We start from the raw sequence: 14,781 nt of genomic DNA, 5'->3' as shown, positions 1-14,781 counted from the left end.
AGGTCAGGAGATCGAAACCATCCTGGCTAACACAATGAAACCCTGTCTCTACTAAAAAATACAAAAATAAACTAGCCGGGCGAGGTGGCGGGCGCCTGTAGTCCCAGCTACTCGGGAGGCTGAGGCAGGAGAATGGCGCGAACCCAGGAGACAGAGGTTGTGGTGAGCTAAGATCGCGCCACTGAACTCCTGCCTGGGCGACAGAGCGAGACTCCATCTCAAAAAAAAAAAAAAAAAAAAAAGATCTAAACTGAAATTTGTCTGGCACAAATAAGGCACTAAAGCTTTTTTTTTTTTTGAGATAGAGTCTCGCTCTGTCACCAGGTTGGAGTGCAGTGGCGTGATCTCGGCTCACCGCAATCTCTGCCTCCCGGTTTCAAGCGATTCTTCTGCCTCAGTCTCCTGGGCACTAAAGCTCTTAATCTGATGAAACTAAAATTAGACACTTTGGGGATGAAAGTAATTTTTTAAAAGAAGTGGAATTTAAAAAAAAATCAAAGGCTTTTATAAATATATAACCTAGACATAATTCTTTGGGACAACTGACAAGTGAAAAGCGAAACAATCCTCAAGTCCTACTCCCACCATCCTGAGCCCAGAGCACACCACCCCAGGGAACGGAAGCATGTTGTAATAAAGCCCAACTGGAAAGAAAGTGGTGGTCAAAAGGTTCCCACAGCCACGTGGCACACAGCTGGGGAATACATCCAAGCTGTTCACACTGCCTAGAGAAGAAAACAGAAAAACGCACTGCCTTTGACAGGCACTTCAACCAGAATCCGCAGGGGATATTGATGAGTCTCCATGCTCTGACCAACTTGCCCTTCAAGAGTTTTGGTTTGGACTTTGGAGGAACATTACGCATAAGGGAACTTTCTCAGAGAGTCTCATTTATAGCTCAAAGCAAGGAGACACATATCTTAAGCATTTCTACATCTGTTCTCCTCTGGTCACGTAAGTGTCAAGTTCCAGGTTTCATAGGTTGGCAAAGAACTGAATCAACCTTCAAACCTGGGAATGGCCTATACTGAGACTGGACATCCTCCCAGGGTACCCCAGTCAGAGCTCTGAGAGGTAAAATAGAAAAGTTGCACCCCCACATGAACTCACCCTCTATAGTCTTATTATGAATGACACTACTCAGATTCCCTGCACCATGTAGGAAGCAAACCCCATCATCCCTAGAGGCTATTTTCCTGTAAGAAGGAGCAAAGTAACCTTAGGTCTTAAAATCATAACCAAAAAAACCACATCCACCCACACCTCGTACTTTTCCTACTGGCTTGTCTGTAACTTCTAAGAGACAGAAATGAAAGAAGCTCTAACAGTAATCTTCATAAATGCATTCTGCATTTGAACCATATAAACAAGATGATATAATCTTTCCATCAAAGAGAAAATAGGCTGATTTTCCTCTACTATCAGAAAGTGGGCAGAACATTTCAACTCTTATTCTTTTTTTTTAACGAGACAAGAGTCTCGCTATGTCACCCAGGCTGGAGTGCGGTGGCCCGATCTCGGCTCGTTGCAACCTTTGCCTCCTGGGTTCAAGAGATCCTCCTGCCTCAGCCTCCCAAGTAGCTGGGATTACAGTCACCCGCCACCATGCCCGGATAACTTTTTATATTTTTAGTAGAGACAGGGTTTCATCATGTTAGCCAGGTTGGTTTTCAACTCCTGACCTCGGGTGATCCACCCACCTCGGCCTCCCAAAGTGCTGGGATTATAGGCATGAGCTACCGCACCCAGCCAATTTTTTGTATTTTTAGTAGAGATTGGGTTTCACCATGGCCAGACTGGTCTTGAACTCCTGACCTCAGGTGATCCGCCCACCTCGGCCTCCCAAAGTGCTGGGATTACAGGTATGAGCCACTGCGTCCAGCCTCAACTCCTATTCTTATCAATGCCATTTAATCTTACAACTTTCCATATGCCCTACACTTCTACCCACTCAAAGACAACTAATGGTTAAGTAGATAACCAATTTGTAGAAAATCCTCTGGGAGGGACATGATGAAACACTAATCCTTCTTTCCTTCATAACATCAATTGGAATTAATAATCTCAGTTAGTCAGATAGAGTGGTTCACCAATGTGTGACCTGTGCCTAGTACAGAGTCAGGCATTAAATAAAGATTTGCTGAGTGAATGAATATTAACAATTTACTTGCCATATCATGGTGAAGCTCAGATCTACTGGCATTGCATGCAAGTCATTCTTTGGAACATGAAAATAATTCTTTGGGATACTGGCATAGAATGCAACTGCACCTACTATTTGATAGCACAACAGGGTGACTATAGTCAATAATAACTTAATTTTTTTTTTTTTTTTTTTGAGACAGAGTTTCACTCTTGTTGCCCAGGCTGGAGTGCAATGGTGTGATCTCCGCTCACTGCGACCTCCAACTCCCAGGTTCAAGTGATTTTCCAGCCTCAGCCTCCTGAGTAGCTAGTATTACAGGTGTGTGCCACCACACCCACCTAGTTTTGTATTTTTAGTAGAGACGGGGTTTCACCATGTTGGTTAGGCTGGTCTTGAACACCTGACCTCATGTTATTCACCCGCCTCAGCCTCCCAAAGTGCTGGGATTATAGGCATGAGCCACCACGCCAGCCCAATTGTCTATTTTTAAATAACTTAAAGAAAGTAATTAGAGTGTTTGTAACTCAAATAATAAATGCTTAAGGGGATGGGTACCCCATTCTCCATGATGTGTTTATTCCACATTGCATGCCTGTATCAAAACATCTCAGGTGTCCCATAAATATAGAAACCTACTATGTACCCACAAAATTAAAAGCAAAATTTTTTTAATAAAAAAAAGAATGCAACTGCAGCCTAACTAGTCACCTATCAAATGCTGAGTCACCTATCATTGTCCTTTTTTAGGGGCCCAGAGGGTAAAATATGTATGAATTTACAAAAATTCTTATGTTCTATGGGGCCAAAAAATGCCCTTCCAAAGAAGGAATTAAATTGCATTTAATTTCAAAACATCATTCCAATATCCACCAGCTGTGGAAATAATTTAACAGATATTTATTTGCCCATTATGTACAAAGCACTATGGTAGGCACTACGGGGGGTACAAAATGAGTAAAACATACTCTTTACCCTTAGGGGTACACAATCTTGTCAGCAGACTAATACAAACATATTCACAGCTAATTATACAAAAGAAAAGGCCGGGGGCAGTGGCTCACACCTGTAATGCCAGCACTTTGGGAGGCCAAGATGGGAGGATCACCCGAGATCAGGAATTCGAGACCAGCCTGACCAACATGGTGAAACCCTGTCTTTACTAAAAATACAAAATTAGCTGGGCGTGGTGGTGCATGCCTGCAATCCCAGCTACTCAGGAAGGCTGAAGCAGGAGAATCGCTTGAACCCGGGAGGCAGAGGTTGCAGTGAGCCAAGATTGCGCCATTGCACTCCAGCCTGGGCAACAAGAACGAAACTCAGGAAAGGAAACTTGGGAAACTCAGGAAGGGGAGGGGAGAGGGGATGGGGGGAAAGGGAGAGGGGAAGGGGAGAACGGAAGGGGAGAGGGTAGAGGAGAGAGGGGAGAGGGTAGAGGAGAGAGGGGAGAGGGGGAAGGGAAGGGGCCTCTTCCCCTACATGGCCTGAGGTAAGCTGTGAAAATGGTTCACTATTCACTTGACCCAGAGAACCCCACAAAATCATGCAAATCAAGAGGTTCAAATCTTCGTGTTCACTTCAAGAATACTAGTGACACTTAGGCTGGGTGCGGTGGCTCACGCCTGTAATCCCAGCACTTTGGGAGGCTGGATCACAAGACAGGCGGATCACAAGGTCAGGAGATCGAGACCACCTTGGCTAACACGGTGAAACCCCGTCTCTACTAAAAATACAAAAAAATTTGCCGGGCGTAGTGGCGGGCGCCTGTAGCCCCAGCTACTCAGAGGCTGCAGGAGAACGGCATGAACCCGGAAGGCGGAACTTGCAGTGAGCCAAGATCGCGCCACTGCACTCCAGCCTGGGCAACTAAGCGAGACTCCGTCTCAAAAAAAAAAAAAGAAGAATACTCGTGACACTTCTCAGGCCATCAAGGGTACGCGTATATGAAAAGCCACGAAGTATCTGAAAGACATCACTTTACAGAAACAGCATGTACCATTCCAACATTACAATGGTGGAGTTGGTTGGTTTGCCCAGGCCAAGCAGTGGGGCTGGACAAAAGGTCAGTGGCCCAAAAAGCTTGCTGAATTTTTGCTGCACATGCTTAAAAATGCAGACAGTAGTGCTGAACTGAAGGGTTTAGATGTAGATTCTCTGGTCATTCAGCATATATCCAAGTGAAAAAAGCACCTAAGATGCACCACTGGACCTATAGAGCTCATGGTCGGATTAACCCATACATGTGCTCTCTCTGCCACATTGAGATGATCCTTACAGAAAAGGAACAGATTGTTCCTAAACCAGAAGAGGAGGTTGCCCAGAAGAAAAAGTTATCCCAGAAGAAACTGAAGAAACAAAAACTTATGACACAGGAGTAAATTCAGCATTAAAATAAATGCAATTAAATTTTTTTTAAAAAAAAAAAAAAAAGGAAAGAAAAGAAAGTAAATAAAAGCATGATCTGTATGAGCAGAGCCTATATTAACTGACTAACAGGTATAAGGTAAAATTCGTATTCCCCTTTATTTCCATAACTTTTTTTAGGTTTTATTCTGAAAGGATTGTTTTTGAGAAGTGCATTTATTGGAGAAAGATTCCCTGTTCTCTTAACCTAGTAAAACAGGGAACAGAAGCATGGAGAAAGAAAAGGAGAAAGTAGACAGAGCAAAACAAAATATAAAACCCAGATTGGATTTTTATTTAAATCCACGCCTTCTTTAAAAACTACTTGCAAGGCTGAAGAACTAACTATACTGAAATCAGTAATGACTTTTAAGACTAAACATATTGCAAATTATAATAAGCTTAAAGGCAATATTTTCTCTTTTAAAAGCAGGCAGGCTGGGCATGGGAGCTCATGCCTATAATCCTAGCACTTTGGGAGGCCAAGGTGGCCAGATCACTTGAGGCCAGGAGCTTAAGATCAGCCTGGTCAAAACAGTGAAACCCTGTCTCTACCCAAAAAAAAAAAAAATTAGCCAGGTGTGGTTGGTGCATGCCTGCAGTCCCAGCTACTTGAGAGGCTGAGGCAGGAGAATCACTTTTATCCAGGAGGCAGAGGTTGCAGTTAGCCAAGATCCAGCCTGGGCGACAAGAGTGAGACTGTCTTAAAAAATAAAATAAGAAAAGGGGAGGGAAGGGGAGGGGACAGGAGTGGGAGGGGGAGGGGGGGAGGGGAAGGGAGGGGGGGGGGGAGGGGGAGGGGGAGGGGGGGGAGGGAAGGGGGAAGGGGAGGGGGGGAAGGGAAGGGGGAAGGGGAGGGGGGAAGGGGAGGGGGAGGGGAGGGGACAGAATTTCCCAACCCTTTTTAATAGCAGGCTGACCAGCTGGGCAAGGTGGCTCACATGTGTAATCCCAGTGCTTTGGCAGGCCGAGGTGGGCGGATCACCTGAGGTCAGGAGTTCCAGACCAGTCTGACTAATATGGTGAAACCCTGTCTCTACTAAAAATACAAAAATTATCCTGGCATAGTGGTGTGCGCCTGTAGTCCCAGCTACTTGGGAGGCTGAGACAGGAGAACTGCTTGAACCCAGGAGGCAGAGGTTGCAGTGAGCTGAGATTGTGCCACTGCATTCCAGCCTGGGCAACAGAGCGAGACTCTGTCTCAAAAACAACAACAACAATAAAACACCAGGCAGACCTGTACCATGGGAAACAGATTACCCCAGGAAAGGAAGATTCGGAAGGAGAAAGGCTAAAAAGGGAAAGGGTGCAAACAGCCACTGTGGCTGGGGAGGCCATTTCCTCCCAGGGAGCAGGAGATAGCAAGATCAGCAACAAGGGGTCTGATGCCCTGAATGTCAGGGAGTGGAAACTAGAATAAGAGCCTGAGTAGGTAGTGCCACATTATACTTATTCAATCAGATAGTCTCCCACTAAGTAAATGACGGTTCCATACAAGCTGTGGAGCCTGGGTGATGACTCATTTGTAACAGAGTCTCTCCACTGCCAGGGTGCATTTTGTATTCCCATAGTCAGATCAGGAAAGAACAAAGGAAAAGCCGCAGAAGCAGAATTGGACTGGCAGCCTAGACACTCGGGCCTAAATCTGCCTCTAGCTCAAAATTGTTCTGTCCCACATTCCATCTTTCTGTTCCTCTCACTCTTCTGCCAACCCCATGTTCTAACTTTCTAAATCAATGCTCACCATACACACACACACACACACACACACACACGCCACTCAAAGAGCCAGCCACATATATTTAGCACTAATTATATGCCTGTGCTTTAAGGTATATTATCTTCAAATGTCACAACAACTTTGTAAGGCAGTTGTTATCACTCCCATTTTATTTATTTATTGAGATATAATTCACCCCTTTTAAGTGTACAATTCAGTGGCTTTTAGTATGTTCACAAAGTTGTACAAGTATCACTACTATTTAATTCCAGAGCTTTCTCATCTCCCCCAAGAAAAATCCCATACCCATTAGCAGTCACCCCTTATTTGCTCATTTTCTTCTCCCCACATCCCCTGGCAACCACTAATCTATTTTCTATCTCTATAAATTTGCCTATTTTGGATATTTCATATCAATGGAATCATATAATATGTGGCATTATTACTCCCATTTTATATATGAAGAACCCAAGATTCAAATAGGTTAAGTAACTTTCCCCAAGTCACACAGTTAAAAAGAGAATGCACTTGAATAGGAACTCAGGTTTCATTCAAATGCTATGCTTGCTTTTGGCCACTGTGTGCTGCCTCCATGCAGGAAGAAAACTAAGAAAGAAAGACCAAGTTTTGGATATCCTTGGAAAAATGGGATTTTGTTAATCTTTTAAAAAATGATTAGATTAGATTACCTTTTATTAAAAGTAGTAAGAACCAAAACTATAGCACTATCTTTGCTGAGCTTATGCTCAGCATAAGATGTTGAAATGCACTGACAACTCTTTTAAACAGATGATGGCAAACAACCACAGAGCACACCCATCCCAGCCTCAGTATTGCTGTCACTGTGCTCCACCCTACAATCCCAGCTTTTCCCCACTCCTCTGCCCCATAGAGATGACAGCTCTATAAAATGAAGCTCTAAAGAATCTCCTCTTTCCCAACTTTTCATCCCTTCCCCAAATGTCACTCTGCCACTTAAACTTGCTTATCATACAAATGTCTAAGACGACCAAGGAAAATGCCTATTTTATGTATTCATTTATTTATTTATTTATTTTGAGACACAGTCTCACTCTGTCACCCAAGCCGTAGTGCACTGGCATGATCTCAGCTCACCGCAACCTCTGCCTCCTGGGTTCAAGTGATTCTCCTGCCTCAGCCTCCTGAGTAGCTGGGATTACAGGCCCGCATCACCATGCCCAGCTAACTTTTTGTATTTTAGTAAAGACGATGTTTCACCATGCTGGCCAGGCTAGTCTCGAGCTCCTGACCTCAGGTGATCCACTCACCTCAGCCTCCCAAAGTGCTGGAATTACAGGAGTGAACCACTGCGCCCAGCCAAAAATGCCTATTTTAAATAAGTACACTAGTGCTTTTCCCCTCTTTTTAAATGCTGGCACATTTAAAAGGTGTGACAAAAAGGTAAAGAATGTTGGAGAAACACAGCTGTGAGCTCACCAAAGGCAAAGAGCTATAAAAAACCTGAGAATTATAACTCATATAAAAGGCTTATAACCTACCTTAGCATTCTGCTTTTTTATGTATGTGTTTTATGTGTTGCACACATATATGGTTTAGATTATACCTTTCTAGAGGACCAAGTTCAGGTCTCCTTAGACCTTTTTAATCCATCATCCAACATAAACGATTATTGATGATAATTATAATTATTTTTTCTTTCTTAAAAGTATAGAAGGGAAAGACATCTTCACCGGCCTAAGGCCAAGGCCAGTATCTTTATTTGACTCTTTTTTTTTTTTTCTTGAGACAGAGTCTGGCTCTTCCGCCCAGGCCAGATTGCAGTGGCGCTATCCCGGCTCACTGCAAGCTCCGCCTCCCAGGTTCACGCCATTCTCCTGCCTCAGCCTCCCAAGTAGCTGGGACTACAGGCGCCCGCCACCAAGCCCGGCTAGTTTTTTGTATTTTTAGTAGAGACGGGGTTTCACTGTGTTAGCCAGGATGGTCTCGACCTCCTGACCTTGTGATCCGCCCGCCTCGGCCTCCCAAAGTGCTGGGATTACAGGCGTGAGCCACTGTGCCCGGCCCTTTTTATTTGACTCTTTATCCCCCATACGTAGCACATTGCCCAGTACATACCAGGTACTCAGATATTTATTGAATAATAGCTAATACTTACATAGCACCTTACCAGGCACTGTTCTTTTCTTTTTTTTTTTTTTTTTGAGACAGAATCTCGCTGTGCCTCCCAGGCTGGAGTGCAGTGGCACAACCTTGGTTCACTGAAACCTCTGCCTCCCGGGTTCAAGCGATTCTCCTGCCTCAGCCTCCCGAGTAGCTGGGATTTTACAGGCATGTGCCACCATGCCCAGCTAGTTTTATATTTTTAATAGACAAGGGGTTTCTCCTTGTTGGTCAGGCTGGTCTCAAACGCCTGACCTCAGGTGATCCACCCGCCTCAGCCTCCCAAAGTGTTGGGATTACAGGCGTGAGCCACCGCACCTGGCCTGTTTTTTGTTTTTTGTTGTTTTAAGACACAGTCTTACTCTCGCCCAGGCTGGAGCACAGCGGGTGATCTCGACTCACTGCAACCTCCGCCTCCCAGGTTCAAGCGATTCTCCTGCCTCAGCCTCCTGAGTAGCTGGGATAGAGGCACCTGCCACCCTGCCTGGCTAATTTTTGTATTGTTAGTAGAGATGGGGTTTTACCATGTCGGTCAGGCTGGTCTCCAACTCCTGACCTCAAGTGATCCGCCCTCCTTGGCCTCCCAAAGTGCTGGGATTACAGGCGTGAGCCACCACCGCGTCCAGCCCAGGTCCTGTTCTAAACATGCACATAGATTCACTCCCAAGAACCTGAGAGATCAGTACCGTTATAATCCCTATTTCCAGATTAGGAAATGAAGGCACAGCACAGTTGTGATTTGCCCAAGATCATTTGGTTAGGACGAGGTGAAACCAGGATTCCAAGAAGGCAGCACAGACCACAGAATTTCAACAAGACATATTTAAGTCACTCCACTATCTTTTTTTTTTTTTTTTTTGAGACAGAGTCTCACTGCGATGACCAGGCTGGAGTGCAATGGCTCGAACTCGACTCACTGCAACCTCCGCCTCCTGGGTTCAAGCAATTCTCCTGCCTCAGCCTCCCGAGTAGCTGGGGTTACAGGCACGTGCCATCATGCCTGGCTAATGTTTGTACTTTTAGTAGAGATGGGGTTTCACCACATTGGCCAGGCTGGTCTCGAACTCCTGATCTCGGGTGATCTGCCCGCCTCGGCCTCCCAAAGTGCTGGAATTAAAGGCGTGAGCCACCGCGCCTGGCCCACTCCAATTTCTTAAAATTGAGAGGCTTATGACAAATTGCAACAGCTAGCAACTTTACTGGATCACAAAACAAGAAAAATACTTTTCCATGCCGGGCACAGTGGCTCATGGCTGTAATCACAGCACTGTGGGAGGCCAAGGCAGGCAGATCACTTAAGGTCAGGAGTTTGAGACCAGCCTGGCCAACATGGTAAAACCCTGCCTCTACTAAAAATAGAAAGAAAAAAAAACTAGCTGGGCCTGGTGGCAGGCCTACAAGTCCCAGCTACTCAGGAGGCTGAAGCAGGAGAATCACATGAACAGGGGAGGCGAAGGTTGCAGTGAGCCAAGATCATGCCACTGCACTCCAGCCTGGGCAATACAGAGAGACTCTGTCTCAAAAAAAAAAAAAAGAAAAAGAAAAATACTTTTCCCTCTGCTACTCTTAATACTCCACCCTGCCTTTCCTCAGAAGTGCTCAAAGCCTTTATTTATTTATTTATTTATTTTGAGACAAGAGTTTCACTCTTGTTGCCCAGGCTGGAGTGCAATGGCGTGATCTCAGCTCACCACAACCTCCACCTCCCAGATTCAAGTGATTCTCCTGCTTCAGCCTTCCCCAGCAGCTGGGATTACAGGCATGTGTCACCATGCCCAGCTAATTTTTTTGGATTTTTAGTAGAGACGGGTTTCTCCATGTTAGTCAGGCTGGTCTCCAACTCCCAACCTCAGGTGATCCGCCTGCCTCAGCATCCCAAAGTGCTGGGATTACAGGTGTGAGCCACCACACCCAGCCCAAAGCCTTTATCTCATTACTTCTGATCCCTCTGACATAAGAAAATCAACAGATAAAAGGGCTCTCACGCCCTATAGCTAAGTGAAAAGGCCAGTGATTTGGGCAGCAGGGGAAGAAATGAATCAAGGAAACTTTACTTATAATTCAGTTTTCTCTGTATAGGTCAAGCTACTCTAAAAACAGAAGACCATTTTGGAATTCCATTCTACTTACTTTTTTTTTCTTTTTTCTCTTCTTGAGATGGAGTCTCGCTCTGTCGCCCAGGCCGGTGTGCAGTGGCGCAATCTCAGCTCACTGTACCTCCGCTTCCTGGGCTTAAGCGATTCTCCTGCTTCAGCCTCCCAAGTAGCTGGGATTACAGGCGTGCACCATCATGCCCGGCTAATTTTTGTATTTTTAGTAGACATGGGGTTTTGCCATGTTGGCCAGGCTGGTCTTGAACTCCTGACTTCAGGTGATCTACCACCTTGGCCTCCCAAAGTGCTGGGATTACAGGTGTGAGCCACCACACCCGGCCTTACTTTTTAACTTCTAAAATACCATGTACATTACATATCCTCTACACTGACCCCAGTGAATTCAGAACTATAAAATTTTAGAGGAAAATATTATTTTGGGTCCTTTACTCTCTTTTGTGGGTGAAAGTGAGACAATAAAAATTTTTGGTATCATATGGCATTACAAATGGTATATAAATAGACATGAAAATTGTTTTACTATTGTTACCATCCTTTTAGTACAATCATTTCAAATTGAGAGTTAATCCCTGATCTTCTTTCAGTTGCTCAAATACCATACTACATCAACCTAGAGGCACACTTCCATTCTGAAATAATGTTTAAAACCTACAGGTTTGTTTGGGTAAGAATTGAGTGTTCCTCTTGGACACAGGAAGGGGAACATCACACAATGGGACCTGTTGTGGGGTGGGGGGAGGGGGAGGGATAGCATTAGGAGATATACCCAATGTAAATGACATTAGGTATATGTTAATGGGTGCAGCACACCAACATGGCACATGTATACATATGTAACAAACCTGCATGTTATGCACATGTACCCTAGAACTTAAAGTATAATAAAAAATAAATAAAAGAATTGAGTGTTCCTTCAACATCCAAGTTCCTATTAATCAGAGACTAACATTCACAAAAGAAAGCTGAGGACTGGGTGTGGTGGCTGATTACTGTAATTCCAGCACCTTGGGAGGTTGAGGTGGAAGGATCGTTTGAGGCCATGAGTTTCAGACCAGCCTGGGCAACAAAGCGAGACTCCATCTTTACAAAAAAATTTAAAAAAGAAAGTTGAGACAGTCTCTGAATGAACTTGACCTTACAAAGATGGCCTGTAAACGACAGAACAACAACTAGTTGTCTTTTTAGGAGTGGTTTCTACTTTCTGACATGACCACCTAAATAGCTAGGAAAATGTATCCCTAAAATATACATAGTAAGTGTCCCCTCACTAACTTTTCTTGGTGCATTTTTACCCCCAAACTCTCCATGCTGAAAGAAAGGGAAGCATTTTATGGAACAAAACCGAATTGCTCCCAGTCCTGCCATCTGCACCCTCCCAGGTTTTTATTTGGGATGGACAGACTCCACACGGTGAAAAGAGTTAAATACGCAAAGATTAGTTCGTGATGCAGTCAACTGGAAAAGCTAATGAGGCGAAATGCAAAGTTATATTTGTATGTCTTAAGTTGTTTTTTAAAGAATAAAAACAAGAGCCAACCAAAGTGCCTTGAAAACCTCCATCTCTCTGAGGTTAATCGATTCTCTTTGTTTTAGAAGCCAAGTCTAAAATAAATAGTTGTTTTAAAATAAAAACAGCAATAAAGGGCTTTTTAAGATAAGCTGTGAGAGAAACTTTCGAGCAGGGGACACCTCTGGAAAGCACTGTTATGGGTGCGGGTGAAAGTACACATTCTGGGGATCGTCTCAGAAAACATTAGCCCTTCTCATCAGCTGTTTTCTGGTAGCCTCACAGATACTAGTTCTCTCTACAAGTCCATTCCAGGATAGTGTATTTCTGGACATAAGATGTCAAAACAACTTCAGAAAAACTAGTAATCTCCCTCCTTTTATGCTACAAGATAAAATAAGGCTTTTTAAATTCCAATCCAAACCAACTAAATGGAATAGTATCATTTAGGGCCCTGTCATGATCTTAGCATCTTATTTTTATCACCATTTGTGGATTCCCAGTCGGATGTAGGACATTAAGCGCAAAACTTTGGGAATATAAGAGCTAACACCCAAAGTCAGAACAATTCATCCAGTTCTGAGCCTCGTGTTCAGATTTGCTGTATCTAAATTCATGGTTCTGAAGGGACTTTAACAGACCGCCTGCCTCACATTCCCCACTGTCTTTTATAATTATTATTATTATTTTATTTTTTGAGACAGAATCTCACTCTGTCGCACAGGATGGAGTGCAGTGGCACAATCTCGGCTCACTGCAACCTCCGCCTCCTGGTTTCAAGCGATTCTCCTGCCTCAGCCTCCCCAGTGGCTGAGATTACAGGCGCCACCCACCACACCTGGCTAGTTTTTTTTTTGTTTTTTTTTTTAGTAGAGATGGGGTTTCGCCATGTTGGCCAGGCTGGTCTCGAATTCCTGACCTCAAGTGATCCGCTCGCCTCTACCTCCTAAAGTGCTGGGATTACAGACGTGAGCCACGGCGCCCGTCCTCTCCACGTTCTTTTCATGTTAAATTAGATTTTTAGGACCCACTTCCCACACCTATTCAATCGGAATTAATGAGCTAGAGCATGAGACATGGCATTCTTAATACGTCCCTGGGGTGAGTTTAATGTACACTTTAGTTTGAGAATCACTAAATTAAACCCACAGACTTCTTTCCTGTTTTGTCCCCAAGAGATCTATCTACATGGAATGCCAGTCCCTTCTCCCTTCCGATCTAAAGTTATTTCCTAATTAGACGCAGTAGTTAACAAATCCTCCAGTTCCCCACCAACAGCAGTTTAAAAGGAAGCAAGACGTTAGGAAAGATTAAAGACCATGCACGATTTTAAGTGTTTGGGGGCCTTTGGCACATCCTAGAAAGAATCATGCAAGAACAAGAGTAGCTAGTTCTCCATTGGCTCAGGACCAAGATGATCCTTTCCCTCTCTTCTTCACCATAAGCAGGAGCAACATCTCTGGCAATTCCCTGGCACCCATCAGATATGATTTCCACCCCCAACCCTATTTAGAGAATGTCCCCTCTTCACAGAGCTGCCGCATGATTGGTGTGAACACATTTCACATACATCATCAAACCCACACATCCGACTACAGTCCCACGGCCTCCCGGGACACCCTGCCGCCTCTGCTCCATCCCTAAACTGGGGCTCTGACCCACAACTGCGCACCCGCCCGCCTCCAGCTCAGAGCAACTTTCCCGACTCCTCGGATTAACTGGTACCCTTTCCGAACACCGGCCCAGCCCAGTTCCGTCAGCGCACACCCCGGTCTCCGGGGTCCTGCTCCGGGAACTCCAGCCCTCGGTTGCCCCCGGCTCCCGGTCCCCCAGCCGGGCCCTCAGCGGGCCCCCTCCTCCCCTCCTCAGAGGGATGCCCTCCCAAGGCATCCCGGATCCGGCCGGCCCAGGCCCGGGGACCCGGCCACACTGCAGACTGCCCCTTTCCGCCTGCCTCTTCTCGGGCTTGTTTTGCAGGGCAGGGGTGCGGTCCGCCCTCCGATTTCCCTCTACTGCCCTCTCTCCCTCCGGGCTGCCCTCCTTACCCGCCTGCAGCCCGGTTTCGGCGACATCGCCCGCAGGGCCGCGCTCGGCCCCGCCGCCGCTCGTGGGGGAGGAGGGACAAGTGTGGTTGTGGGAGCACTTAATGTCGCGGAAGAACTTCTGGGTCTCGCGCAGGTTCTGTCGCAGCCGTCCCAGGTAGCGGCGGTAGCGGCCGAAGCCCCGGCACAGCTCGCGGATCATTCCGCCGCCGCCGGGGCCGGGGCCGGGACCCGAGACGGGCTCGCTCCCCCATGGCACCCCGTTGCCCTCCATCGCCTCTGCCCGCTCTGTCTTTGCGGCTCGGTCCCCGGCCGCTGGTCCGGCCTCCCTCCTCCCCGCCCCCCAGTGCCGACGGGAGGAGGAATCCGCCTCTTGACACCCCCGCCTGCAGTCAGCCAGGCTCCCAACCTCCGTCACTGCCGTTGCAAACAAACCAACCCGCAGTGCGCCGCTATCGGAACCTTTCTCTCCACTACCCAGAAGCGTGAGGGAAGGATCGCTGGAGGACACCCTCGCCGCGGGGTCTCTTGGGACTTGTAGTCCGGGCTGGGACCAAACGCCAAAACCTCAAGGCTGGAGAAGGGGAGGCTGTAGATGGTGCTGATCTCTTTTGGAGAAAATCCTCACTCGTTCTTATGTTTTCGCGCTCTCCTCATTTTAAAAAGTGTTCCCAATCCCTACTCAGCGTCCCTGAGGAGAGAGAGGAGCT

The 14,781-nt window shown here is 46.1% G+C and overlaps 1 protein-coding gene and 1 pseudogene across 2 annotated transcripts in view; one reads left to right on the top strand and one right to left on the bottom strand.

Annotated features, from left to right (window-relative positions):
* DSTYK (dual serine/threonine and tyrosine protein kinase) overlaps window positions 1-14,519 on the bottom strand; it is a 67,796-nt gene extending 53,277 nt beyond the window's left edge. For both annotated transcript variants that reach the window (XM_025355676.1, XM_025355687.1), the window contains exon 1: window positions 14,075-14,519. In XM_025355676.1, the coding sequence (XP_025211461.1) occupies window positions 14,075-14,345 (271 nt within the window). In that variant the 5' untranslated portion in view covers window positions 14,346-14,519. The remainder of the gene's footprint in view (window positions 1-14,074) is intronic.
* Window positions 3,646-4,521, top strand: LOC112605801 (annotated as a pseudogene).
* Window positions 14,520-14,781: the final 262 nt, after the last annotated feature.

This window comes from Theropithecus gelada, chromosome 1 (assembly GCF_003255815.1).
Source record: "Theropithecus gelada isolate Dixy chromosome 1, Tgel_1.0, whole genome shotgun sequence".
Lineage (NCBI taxonomy): Eukaryota > Metazoa > Chordata > Mammalia > Primates > Cercopithecidae > Theropithecus > Theropithecus gelada.
This window is presented reverse-complemented; position numbering and strand designations above follow the sequence as displayed.